Raw genomic sequence first — 14,050 nt, 5'->3', positions numbered from 1 at the left:
ATTACCTCACTGCTCTTCGTGTCTTTAATCATGTGCCTGTTATATGTTCTAACATCACACTGGCTCTGCTGGCTTTCGCTGATGAAAAGCCTAAAATGATTATTTATATTCATTATCACAATTATTAAATGGTTGTGTACAATTGAACATAAACATGTTTATCACAGAACTGTATATGTAACAATATAGTTTAAAAACATCTTAACAAACTCAAAAAATCATACTTGGTTATGTTGTCATACCACAGCTGTTGCTTTTATAAAATATACAGTAAACTTTTATATTACTAAGGCACTCTACAGTATTTGGTTAGCAATCATCCCATTGTGTGCCTCTATAATATAAAAGAAACCTGTAGAAATAGACTATACTGTAGACTGAGGTATTTTTCATAGAAAATGACGTCATAGCTGTCATTTATTGTTCAATGTTTACAGGCGGTTCAATTTGATTGTAAATATTTATTTGCAAAAAAAACCTCAAAATATGTGCAAAGTGGGATACATTTAAAAAAAGTAAGGTCGAGACCTGCAATCAAGTGTTGGTCTCGAATCATTGAATTGAATTTGGAAAGCTTTTGGAATTATTTAAACGCGAAACAAGGTAAATACATTTCTTAAACTTCAGATTTCTTGTGTCACTGTTTTTGAACATGAAATTTGTTCGTTGGGAATATTTTTCACAAAGTGGTTATTGGAGATTTCTTACTTCTGTATTCCTGTCTTCTATTGATATGGATGTAATGGAACAGTTTTCTATTAACGAAATTTCAATTTGTCTTTAAAATCGACAAAATGAGTTGTGAATCGAGCGTTTGTTTATGTTTGGTCGGCCATCTTGCTTCTGGTAACTGAGACGGTAAATCTTTTTACCCACCTCTTGGAGGAGGGTAAATATTACCGCGGTGAATAGCTTGGTAAAATCTTAATTTTGTTTTATACAATTGCTTACCGCCAATTTACCAGAAAAATTACCGCTTGTAAAATATTACGCAGGGTAAATCTGTTTTTACAATTTGCTGCTGATAGATATGTTTTGAAAATGGAATGGTAAATATATAATATATTTATTTTGGCCTTATAAAATAGTCTAGCATGCAAATAGTTTCCTTCAAACTTTTCTAAGGCTTCATGTATACTTGTGGCTCTGTTAAAAGTTGTTAGATTGCATTAAATAGTTTTCCGAGAACCTGTTGTAAATACTTAAAATGGCTAAATTAAGGATTGTGTGTTTTTTTGTCAATTATTCCTTGTAGGTATTTTTTATATTGAAACACGTACCGCACAATGCGAGGCTGTATCGTTCTCCTGTTCCCTGCGTACGGAAGTGTATGTAGAGAAGGAATAACGATAGCGTAAAGGAAAGGAACTCCAGACAAGGCCATATCGCTACTCTCCATATGTTAAAGTAAACAGCGTTTACAAATACTGTTCACTGCTTCCTTGTTGTTTGAATACATCGCTATACATATTTATAAAAGCTATGCAGGATTTTACGTATGTGAAGGTAATCTTTTGAATACATGATCTGAAAATAATGTTGTCATATTCTATTGAAATATAGACTATTTAGAGTATCTGACAAATGTAAATGCAAGTTAGAATGCATAACATACTCTCAAGCTTACAAATATTTTATATTGCTCCATTGGTATAATTCGGTGATACTATGTAAATGCGTATCCAAAGGTTCATAATACCTTTGTTTAAATCGTAAAACAACTTAGTTTATGCTTCTTTAATCACGTTGACTTAAATGGTATAGCAGAGGCGGTTCCAGAATTTGACGTTAGAGGGGGCGTAACATAAGGGCGTAACTTGTTAACCTGCGCCCCTCCCTCAAGACCAAAATATACTTGATTTAAGGGTTTGGCAGAGGGGTTTTGAGGTTCTAATCCATGAAAAATTAACAATTTCTAGTTAAATATTGTGCATAATGTACGTAGTATTTTATTGCTATTTTCTCTAATATCAAACTAACAAGAGCGGTCACAGACAGCTATATCCCATATATCTAAACGTTTCGGCGTTGCGCTTTCGTCAGTAGACACAAAAACAGCCAAATAAAGGAAGTGACGTCAACGTCTCAGGAATATAAGAAATGCGTAAAATTCAGAAAGGGCAAAAACTCTTTTCAAAAAAGGTCAAATTGCAAAAGCATGACAATATGCGCTGCGTCACTATATATTCATCAATATGTGAAAAGTTGGTAGAAATCGCATGGAAAACGTAAGAGGAGTTGCGAAGAAACCAATTTTAAATGTAAAATAAAGAAAGGGCAATAACTCTTTCAAAAATGGCCGAATCCCAAAAGTCCGACAATACGCACTGCGTCACTATACAGTCATCAATCTGTGAAAGTTTGGTAGAAATCGCATGAAAAACGCAAGAGGAGTTGCGAAGAAACCAATTTAAAATGTAAAATAAAGAAAGGGCAATAACTTTTTTAAAAATGGTCGAATCCCAAAAGCCCAACAATATCCGCTGCGTCACTATATAGTCATCAATCTGTGAAAGTTTGGTAGAAATCACATGGAAAACGTAAGAGGAGTTGCGAAGAAACCAACTTTAAATGTAAAATAAACAAAGGGCTATAACTCGTTCAAATATGGCCGAATCGCGAAAGCCCGATAATACGCGCTTTGTCACTATACGGTCATCAATCTGTAAAAGTTTGGTAGAAATCGCATGAAAAACGTAAGAAGAGTTACGAAGAAACCAATTTTAAATGTAAAATAAAGAAAGGGCAATTACTCTTTCAAAAATGGTCGAATCCCGAAACCAAGTTTAAATGTAAAATAAACGAAGGGCAATAACTCTTTCAAATATGGCCGAATCGCGAAAGCCCGACAATACGGTCTGCGTCACTATATAGTCATCAATCTGTGAAAGTTTGGTAGAAATCGCATGAAAAACGTAAGAGGAGTTGCGAAGAAACGAATTTTAAATGTAATATAAACAAAGGGCTTGCATTAAATAGTTTTCCGAGAACCTGTTGTAAATACTTAAAATGGCTAAATTAAGGATTGTGTGTTTTTTTGTCAATTATTCCTTGTAGGTATTTTTTATATTGAAACACGTACCGCACAATGCGAGGCTGTATCGTTCTCCTGTTCCCTGCGTACGGAAGTGTATGTAGAGAAGGAATAACGATAGCGTAAAGGAAAGGAACTCCAGACAAGGCCATATCGCTACTCTCCATATGTTAAAGTAAACAGCGTTTACAAATACTGTTCACTGCTTCCTTGTTGTTTGAATACATACATATACCAATTTAAAATGTAAAATAAAGAAAGGGCAATAACTTTTTTAAAAATGGTCGAATCCCAAAAGCCCAACAATATCCGCTGCGTCACTATATAGTCATCAATCTGTGAAAGTTTGGTAGAAATCACATGGAAAACGTAAGAGGAGTTGCGAAGAAACCAACTTTAAATGTAAAATAAACAAAGGGCTATAACTCGTTCAAATATGGCCGAATCGCGAAAGCCCGATAATACGCGCTTTGTCACTATACGGTCATCAATCTGTAAAAGTTTGGTAGAAATCGCATGGAAAACGTAAGAGGAGTTACGAAGAAACCAATTTTAAATGTAAAATAAAGAAAGGGCAATTACTCTTTCAAAAATGGTCGAATCCCGAAACCAAGTTTAAATGTAAAATAAACGTTGAAGAAAGAGTTGCGAAGAAACGAATTTTAAATGTAATATAAACAAAGGGCTATAACTCTTTCAAAAATGGCCGAATCGCGAAAGCACCACAATACGCACTGCGTCACTATACAGTCATCGATCTGTGAAAGTTTGGTATAAATCGCATGAAAAACGTAAGAGGAGTTGCGAAGAAACCAATTTTAAATGTAAAATAAAGAAAGGGCAATAACTCTTTTAAAAATGGTCGAATCCCAAAAGCCCGACAATACGCACTGCGTCACTATATAGTCATCAATCTGTGAAAGTTTGGTAGAAATCGCATGAAAACGCAAGAGGAGTTGCGAAGATACCAATTCTAAATGTAATATAAACAAAGGGCAATAACTCTTTTAAAAATGGTCGAATCCCAAAAGCCCGACAATACGCATTGCGTCACTATACAGTCATCAATCTGTTAAAGTTTGGAAGAAATCGCATGAAAAACGTAAGAGAAGTTACGAAGAAACCAATTTTAAATGTAAAATAAAGAAAGGGCAATAACTGTTTTAAAAATGGTCGAATCCCGAAAGCCCGATAATATGCGCTGCGTCACTATATAGTCATCAATCTGTGAAAGTTTGGTTGAAATCGCATAGAAAACGTAAAAGGAGTTGCAAAGAAACCAATTTAAAATGTAAAATAAACAAAGGGCTATAACTCTTTCAAAAATGGCCGAATCGCGAAAGCCCGACAATACACGCTGCGCCACTATACAGTCATCAATCTGTGAAAGTTTGGTAGAAATCGCATGAAAAACGTAAGAGGAGTTGATAAGAAACCAATTTGAAATGTAAAATAAACAAAGGGATATAACTCTTTCAAAAATGGTCGAATCCCGAAAGCTCGACAATATGCGCTGCTTAACTTTATGATCATCAATCTGTGAAAGTTTGGTAGAAATCACATGAGAAATGTAAGAGGAGATGCAAAGAAATGAATGTGGGACGGACGGACGCACGCACGAACGCACACACGCACGCATGCACGCACGGAATCGCGCCTACAATTACTATATCCCCTCGCTTTTTCAAGGCGGGGTATTAAAAGTATTCTTGGACAAGTTTAGGGGTCGCCGGGTGCGCCCCCCCCACACCCATAAATAGGTTACGATAAGAAAGACGTAGTGAAGATAGCTTGAAAAAACTATCTTTGAGTATTCATTCTTCGAAATTATAACGACGATTGTTAACTACATCTTAAATGCATTAAAGATGTTTAAAATAACATATATGTGTAAATAATTGATGTTTATAAGCATACCCTGATTTATGATTTTAAATATTCAAGGGAGACAAGTCTGTCAAAATGTTATCCAACATTAGTATCCTTTAATAAAAAAACAATCACTAGCTGAGATTAATACCTTGCAATTGATATAATATATAATATAAAAATCAAACAATAGTGTTTTGTAATGTATGATCAAAACATAGACATGTAGGATCTGTCACGAGTCATCTTGTAATATAAATTTGTTCAACTACTTCAAGAAATGTGTTATAAAATTGTTCACATTTTCTAGGACGAGTTGAATAAAATTAATTTATATGATGACGAGTGTCAGATTCTTTTTACCACATGTATTTATTTCAATAAAAGTAAAAAAGACCAACATATTTCACCTGCTCCAATGTTTGACCGAACACCACAACCTTAAAGAGAAACTCCATTTCCAGCCCTACATACTTTGCAAAGAAAAGTTACACGGAACAATTTAAAACAAAATATATATCCGATTACTTTAAGGTATTAGGCTTGTAAGACGTACTTTTATGAAACCGTTAGACATTGATATTGTTTTGATCATGGTACACTGTGGGACTTTAATCCAAAAAAATAATAACCAAGGCATGAAATAAAATAGTAACTTGTGTTTCATGTTAATATGTAATGATAACTTTCGCAAATGTCGGACTAGCAGAATGGACAACGTCTTTGACCGTTTTCTGATCTCTGCAGTGCTAGTGTCTCAATTAGGATTTTAAGGTACAGCTTCAAAATGTATGTATATTTAGTGCAATAGTTAAGCGGATAATAGTACATTATTGTTCTAGCATAATTTATTGTTGTTGTTTTTTCGTAAAGCTTTATTCGATTGGACAAACTTAGGTGTTCCTGCCAGAATTGGGAATGGTGGTCTATCATTGTGATTGAAATTATATTACTTGCTTTTTAAACAAATATAAATTACCATTGGAATCCAAGATACTTTTGATATAATTAGGCCATCTGAAATTGAGGTACTTTTGCACTTTTTGTAATATATTGTTCTATTTTCCAGCAGGTAGTTGGACAGAGAGACTTAATGAATTACTTGGACATTATTTAAACCGTGGATATAAAGGCAATATTTTGAAGAGCACTTGCCTTCTAGTTTTTGAAGATGAATACCAGAAACAAAATATAGGGTTGAATATAGCATCTTTTCATAACGAAGCTTTCAGTCCTTGAGTTTATGAAGATTTTGCTAGTTCATGTTATCTTAAAAACCGTTTTTGGCGAACACGTTTTTAGCTGACTCGGAGTGTTTTGGCATGTGACTTCATTTTCTTCAAATATTTTTCATTTTCAAATCATTTGGAAGGTTTTATTTTTAATAATGTTATCCTTATTTGTTCCCAGTTTAATTACAATGATGCTTTTTATTATAAAACTCTATGATCACACAGTTTTGAACCCTTTATTTTATAAGGTAGACTTTGTGATGTTATTAGTTCCAAACAATAACTGCATGAAAAGTTTTTGCATTAGGTGCTCTGAATTGTATTCCTCCGTCTGCATATAGAGTTTGGATCTCTAATCATAGAAGTACTGGGGGTTTACCTGTACGTTTATTATTATTTGTTTTATTGATAAGTTTCCTCAAGTTAATGCATACTTTGATAAGATTTAACTTTTGCTTTTATCTTAATTAAGGATTGTTGGGATAAGAGTGAGGTTTGTGCACATAAACTGGTTTAAATCCCCAGTAAAATTTCATTTTACTGACCGTTCCAAGGCGGTACCTAACAATTCTTGATAAACATACCTAGTTTTTTTATATATAGTATGTATGTACTGTGCTGTTTGTGGAGTTTTGTGCGGTTCTTCTATGTTTCTTGTTTGTGATTTTATGTTCTATGTCTTTGGCGTTTACCCAGTGCCATTAAACCGGGTTTATGTTTAAACGTTTTGCTACTGAGCTTGTTTCTGTAGTTTTATTGATTAAAAACTGAAGTGACACTGTTTAAGTCATAAGTGTACTTGCATCACTTCACCGCATTTTGAGTGTAGTTGCTAGGTGTGTACTTGTTTCATGAATGGAGTAACAACGCCATTGATATGTTTGTAATGGAATTATTAAACAGTTCATTTCTATTGACCATATATGAACATGGCCATTATCACAAATTGATAGTTTGACGCTTGGTTTGCTAAATTAAAACCATATCTGGATAAATTCGACACTTTGTCAACCTTGGAAAAGAGAAGCTGGTCATTGTCCCGTTCATTCAAATTCTGCTTCTAATCAGAAGCGGGTAAGATTTAAACATGATGCACATATAAAGAGCTCCTCTAAGGTTATTAGTTGACAACGAAAGAACTGTTTCATTATTTTATAAAAGAGGACACTGTATGGAATTGATGGAGACTAATTTAAGATTATTTGTACCGAATAAGTATGATTTAAGCTTATTATAGGAAAATGATATCATGAAGAAATATCTTGAAAAAAAGGCTACAATTTATGTATTTTACTAATAATTCAATTAAATTGATCGGTTAAAAAAAGTGTCCTTACGATGGCTTACTACTTTCATTTACCTAATATACAAATTGATATAATTATGTTAACGTAAACCTCGATAAACTACATCATATAAGCGCGAGAGAAGGACATAAACTAATGTTGTATAAACTTGTAGCCTACACGATTTGTTCTCCTTGTATGATTTAGCTCGAGTGTGTATGTTTATTTTTTGTATGCCTTAATGTTACGAAAAGAGAAAAATTCAATATGATTTAACTATAAGAGCCTCACTCACTGAACATAATCGGTCGCACTGATAAAACAAATGTCAATAAAGAATACTATATCCAATAATACTCATTAAAAAACAATAGCTGAAGTATCTAATAGTCACTAGAACTGAAATATGGGTCCACGTACATTGAAACAACCAAAAGCATTAGCAGTTTATATTCAAATTGATTTAAAACAAATAATGTACTTTCTAATTATTATAAATTCCAGTAATATTGATGACAAACAAAAACATACCTGTTGATGTGCACTTTTTAAAGATTCACATCTTTGATGTATATTATTGCAGTAATAAATTATAAATGTAGGCAAATTTTAAATTGCCACAAGAGCGTCCATATTAAAAACATTGATTGGCATTCTTTTTTTGTTACATTATATAGATAGAATGTTCCCAATGTTCATGCTTTCCTCATAAATAAAATATAAAATATACGAAGTCTGATTTTTCATAGTCACTATCTTTCTTTAATATGTTTTGATGTACGTTGTTGTAATGCTGGCGTTAAATTTTGATATTTTGAAAATTGAATGCAAAAAAGGCGGTATGTTGTCCAATAACTAAGAAAGAAATATTAAAATAGCATTTAGCAACGGAAATATGATATTCTAAAACAAAATGTGTTTGTGATAGATTTGCATTAATGATTGATTGATTTTATATGTTTTATACGATTAGAATAACATATATCACATAACATTACTATTACCAAAGCAGCTGTTCAGAAACGTCTCGTTAACTCTTTTTTCCGTATTAGCATCCGGATCTTGGTCCACGAGGGACAGATAATTGTTTTCTTGGGCCATATCCTGGATTTACGGTCAAAGATAAAGCAGGTACACGTTGCCTCTCTGAAACGGTGCCGATCGGTCATCTTGGTCGTACTTCGAAAACCAACCGTACTAACGATTGTCTCTGAAACGCACCCAAAATACATTATTACGTTCATAAAAGGTTGAATTAGAAATGAGACAATAACATTGCTTTACATAAATACTTTTTTTCTTGCTTTAGACGTTTAATTATATAAGCTCAAGAATAAAATTCTAGCATGTAAAATGTTAAAGGCCATGTTAAAAAATAGATATACTTTCTCGGTATACACTAAGCCCCGTTTCAAATAATTGAGCACTTCGATTCCCATTTTAGGTCGTCCGATGGAGCGTCCTTCAGTTACTGCTGACATTTGCCGGCACTCAAGGTAATATCACAAATGTTTTGACTATATTCGTCTTTACAATTATGTATGACCGAATTTTATCAACCTCACACATTTAAAGGGGCTGTACTCCGTATGATGGAATAGCGAGAGAAAAAAAGAAAATGTCGAAAACTGACATAAATTTGGTATCGATGTGTACAATGCATTGAAACTTTCTAACTAAAGTACCACATATTTTGCAATTACTTTATTTTTCGCAGTTGTTTCGTATTTTTCCATGACTAAAGATTACTAGGTATGTCTACCTAGAATAATTTATTCCTTATGCGTGATTGGCTAGTCGATGTTATCACGTGATATTACCAAGTTATGTATATAGCTTAAATATTCAAACTGTTTAGTGTAAGCCTTCGTAGCACAGTGGATTCAACGCTGGACTGCAATTCCGGCGACATCGGTTCGAACCTAGTCTCCGTTTTTTTTACATTTTGGTATTTTTTTTAAAAATTATGATATCAAAGAATAAAACATTTTATTAAATAACTGGCCTGAGATTCGTTACAGAAAAAAACTTTGTTTGGTGCCAATCTGGTGTACAGTCCCTTTAACTAATAGTATGTATATTATGAGTAAATAATAAAGATCAATGAAGGTTCTTGTTTTCGAAATAGTTTTAAGTAAGGTTAAGGTAGTTCGCGAAGAGTTTTGTTTCCGCAAGTAGTATGCATACCAGCATAATGTTCAATGAATGATAAACATAGCAACTTTTGTATTCATTCTAAAAGCGTTAACTTTGTATAATACTTCATGCGCAAAACATACTCGATAGCGCCACCACTACTCGACAGCGCCACCACTAGGGCAACAGCGCCACCACTTTTATAAATATGTGCATTTGTTTCCTTTTTAAGAAGTGCTTATTAGTTTTGTTGTGTTCCGGCATAGGTACTGTACATAACAGTTATGTTTGCATGCGTGAGAATGCTCCTGGCACCACAGTTTGCACAATATTGAAACGAAATAGTAACCAGCCTACCTTAGAAGTGTTCTTACACGGTACCACATTCTCCGATTTTCGAAATATGTCCATAAAATAAAATTATCAAATAAGATATAAATCATACTCACGTTTGTTCATGTAAACATAGGGCACAGCTCCACCACGGAAGTGTCGACAGCTCTTTTTCTTTGCACAACCTTAAAGTGGTGGAGCTGGCGTTTACAGGCCATGTAAGTGTATTAAACGGAAGGGGAAGTTCATTAGATGATATGCTCTACAGCGCCCGAAAACAAGTGTAGATCGAGACGAAACACAGTTATTAGAACCTCCGACGAAATGCCTCTCTGGTACAAACCAGTCGAGGCATGATACTTCCAACATTGTAACGTATGCGAGAAATTTAAAACTCGGTGTAATGCGTTTTCGAACATTGATCACGACACTGTCGATACCAATGCACACTAAGCGCAGCGATCACTTTCTGTGATAGATAACGTTGAAAAAGACAGTTCAGGGTTCATAGCCTAGCGTAAGTGCCGTAAAATAGCCTTCTAATTGGGCATTATCGACTCGTCAGTAACATACGGGGATGTTGTTGATTTCATGAAATCAAAAAAAGCTTCAAAAGACAAACATTAAAATGTTATGGCAGCGAATCGGTATCTATAAGGTTTATTTTTGTAACAAGCTGTTCTTAGACAGTATTCATTCTGATTTCAGTTACCTGTCTATGGATCATAATGATACATCTTGCGAAACTAATGTAGTTTCTTTCGGGAGAGCTGGCATCGCTTTCATGTTTCGTAAGAGACTGATTGCTAATATCTCGCAACATTTCCTTTAAGAGCTACAAAGCGGTGGCTCTCCGAAACATATGTTCATAATGTTCATGGCGCCTTCTTAAAAAGTTAAAAAACAAAAGCCTTAACAGTGTTTAAAACTCGAGGTTGACGGCGTAAGGTACTAAGGTTAGATGATAAAGGATGGTTTTGCTAGTTTTTACAGATCCGTAGTTGATGTAGGCAATAATGAGCCGCTTTCAGAGTTTGGGCGTGAAGTAAAAGACAGAATTAATGAAAAGAATCTTAAATCTTTACCAGATAATAATACATTTAAAGAAATTTCAGAACAAGAAATAAGGACCGCGATTAAAAATTTAAAACGTAGAAAAGCCCCCAGTTCAGACTCGGTGTTAAATGGACACGTGGGCAACCAGTTATTATGGCCCCTAAGGTTCTGCTTAATAACATATTACGGTACAAAGAGTATCCAGTGTCATGGACAGGTAGTTACATTATCCTTATTTACAAAGGAAACGGCAAGCCATGGTCAAGTCCAAGTAGTTACAGGCCGATTTCACTTATTTCAACGTTTTTCAAAATATTCGAGCGTGTCATTGTATAGAGATTTGATAAAATGTCAATTTCCAAATTTCCGAACAAACAACAACAAGGATTTCAAAAAGGACAGAGTTGTATAACTGCAGCTTTTAATTTTTAGAAATTAATTACGCATAGTCTCTATAGTGGAAGTAATGTATATGTAGCTCAGTTTGATATGAAAGGCGCCTTTGATGTTGTCTTGCACGACTCCTTATTTTTGAACTTGTACAATCTTGAAATTCAAGGAAAGCTATGAAAAAACGCTTTTTAATGGTTACCAAACGTTACAACATACTTGAGGTAGTCTGGTTCAACGTCCGACTCTATAAATATACGTAGATCTGTTCTCCAACGGGCGTGTTATTAGGATTTTACTATTTAGTGCATGTTAAAGACTTCCTTAATCGATAAGAAAAATCCTGCTATGGCGCAAAAGTTGGTACAATTGCTGCAGAGAATCCTTTTATCGCAGATGACATTACACCGGCTGCTTTGACGCCCTCCGGACTTCAGCATATGCTTGATATCGTACTAGACTACACAGTTCTTTACAAATTAAAAATCATTACTACAATACTACTTATGGCTTGTCGTTCTCCACAAAACGCTTGTAAGTTCCATTATAAGTAACATTTGCCGGACAATCGGTTAATTTCGTCGAATCGTCTATTCATTTAGGGATATTAGTTAAATCTAATATGGGATGCGGTCTACACACGTATTGAAGAGCAAAAACACATACCATGCCATTAAAGGTTATGGACTACATGGCGAGGGTCTTAGTCCATTAACTGCCACAAGCATATACAAAAATACCGAATTGTGGAATAACCTGGAGTCATCGGATCTCGATATAATCAATAAAACTCAACATTGTGTTGTTAAAATGATTCAAGACTTTAATAAACATGTGTGAATCAATGGTGGGACTATATCGTCTAATCAGCTTAGTAGAGCGTCGCAAATTATTCTTTCTGCACAATATAATGACGTTGCCTTCCAATAGTTTAACATGGCAACTTTTTATATGGAAACATAATTATAACCTTTCTTAATCGTCGAAGAAGTAATCCAATGATTGACATGCGCGCTTTGGTAAACAAAAAACGCTTACAAGTTAGCCTTTACGATTTCATATTGCATTATGTAGCACGTTCGTAGTCGAGCTCGGAAAGCTCTATCCATAAAACCGTAAAACAAACAGAACTAACTCTACGGCGCGAAAGACAGTGACAGGGATTTATTACCGTTTAAAAATATCCATAATCAAATTGAGCCATGTGTTGTGTGGCAGTCCGCAAAGAATCGCTCGGACTTAAAACTTGCGCACTTTATTGCAAACTTGTGGCTAGCCAAGCTCTCTTTACTGCACTCCGTGTGTTTAATTTGCAAACGCGTGTTCTTTGAAAAACAAACGAGCATATGTCTTTTGCTTGTCAATAGACAGCAGCTGTACGCGGAAGTTTTTATTGTTATCTGAACATGGTATTTGGTCAACATGTCGGATCCGACTTAGCTTTAAAAGATTCGACCATTTTCAGAGATTTTGTTTTAGGGAGCAATAACATACAAAATGAAGACTGTAATCAATTGATATTATGCAAGCTCAGTTTTTTTATGTACAAGATGCGTTCAATGTACACAATACCTTTGATAGTGTTTAGATTATTCTGAAACATTGGCATTTGTGCATATATTGCGTTAGATGATTATGCTTATATTATATGGTCATACAATGGCTGTTACTTTGTCAATAATATTGCGTTTGACTTGAACCCATTGTATACGTGTATGTATTATGCTACTTCATGCATAAAATAACTTTTTCTTCTTACATATTTACACATGCTTATATATATAGCATTGTGTTCAAATCTCCCTTGCGGAGGGTATATTGAAATATAAAATAAAATGAATGAATGACAAAGTAATAAAGAGACTATTGAATTTGACCTTCTTCCTTGAATTATTGACATTAAATTAAGCTCAATCCGTTCTTGGATTACTTGTCTGACAAGACTGACAGACAACCATAAATATATATTACGACGTGTACATAGTACATTGTCAATAAACATATACATATTTCATGAAAATTATTATACAAATAACATTCAACAAGACTTTGATGGTATGTATATATACATATATATAGTAAACATTCACGTGTCAGGTAAATAAAAAACAAGAAAAAACAAACAACCAAAAAAAAACAAAAAAACACACAGAATGAAAACACAGAATGAAAAAAACAAAAAAACAAACATAGGGTAATATTCGTTTGTTAGTAAAACAAATTATATTTTTAGTATTTTAACAATATGAAATAAAGATCATTTGCACTTTTAAAAGTAATTTTCTCTAACCATGAGATTATTGTAAAATGTATACATGTAAGTCAAATTGTTCTTACGTCATCAAATCAGTCAAGGATTTAAATTCATACCGAAGTGGAATAATTACTCTTTAGAATACATATACATAACAGTAGTGCTCTGCATTTCCATTTTTAAGAATACAACCTATATCTTGCGCCAATGAAATGGAAGAAATGCAATAATAACGAACTAATCATTAAGAATTTCCACGGGTGTTAAAAGGTCCGCCTACTGCAACTTATCCAATAAACACTATCTGTATCATATTTTGCGTGGTTGTACTCTAAGTCAGTAAGATGACCTGAAGTTAAAAATAAATGTTCGCTACGCTCAGTCCGCCTCCGAATATTTTACTTTATGTCATATAACTCTAACTTAAAGTATATTATTTGCGGTTACCAATGAATTCACA

General features: G+C 34.0%; 1 protein-coding gene across 4 annotated transcripts in view; it reads left to right on the top strand.

The window, feature by feature from the left end:
* The first annotated feature begins 1,427 nt into the window (after positions 1-1,427).
* Positions 1,428-14,050, top strand: part of LOC128233765 (hemicentin-2-like) — a 43,451-nt gene continuing 30,828 nt past the window's right edge. For all 4 annotated transcript variants that reach the window (XM_052947609.1, XM_052947608.1, XM_052947607.1 and 1 more), the window contains exons 1-2: positions 1,428-1,506; positions 8,866-8,917. In XM_052947609.1, coding sequence (XP_052803569.1) covers positions 1,483-1,506; positions 8,866-8,917 — 76 coding nt within the window. In that variant the 5' untranslated portion in view covers positions 1,428-1,482. The remainder of the gene's footprint in view (positions 1,507-8,865; positions 8,918-14,050) is intronic.

Source organism: Mya arenaria, chromosome 5, assembly GCF_026914265.1.
Source record: "Mya arenaria isolate MELC-2E11 chromosome 5, ASM2691426v1".
Taxonomy (NCBI): Eukaryota; Metazoa; Mollusca; class Bivalvia; order Myida; family Myidae; genus Mya; species Mya arenaria.
The sequence above is the reverse complement of the archived record's forward strand: the minus strand, read 5'-3'. Positions and strand labels throughout refer to the sequence as shown.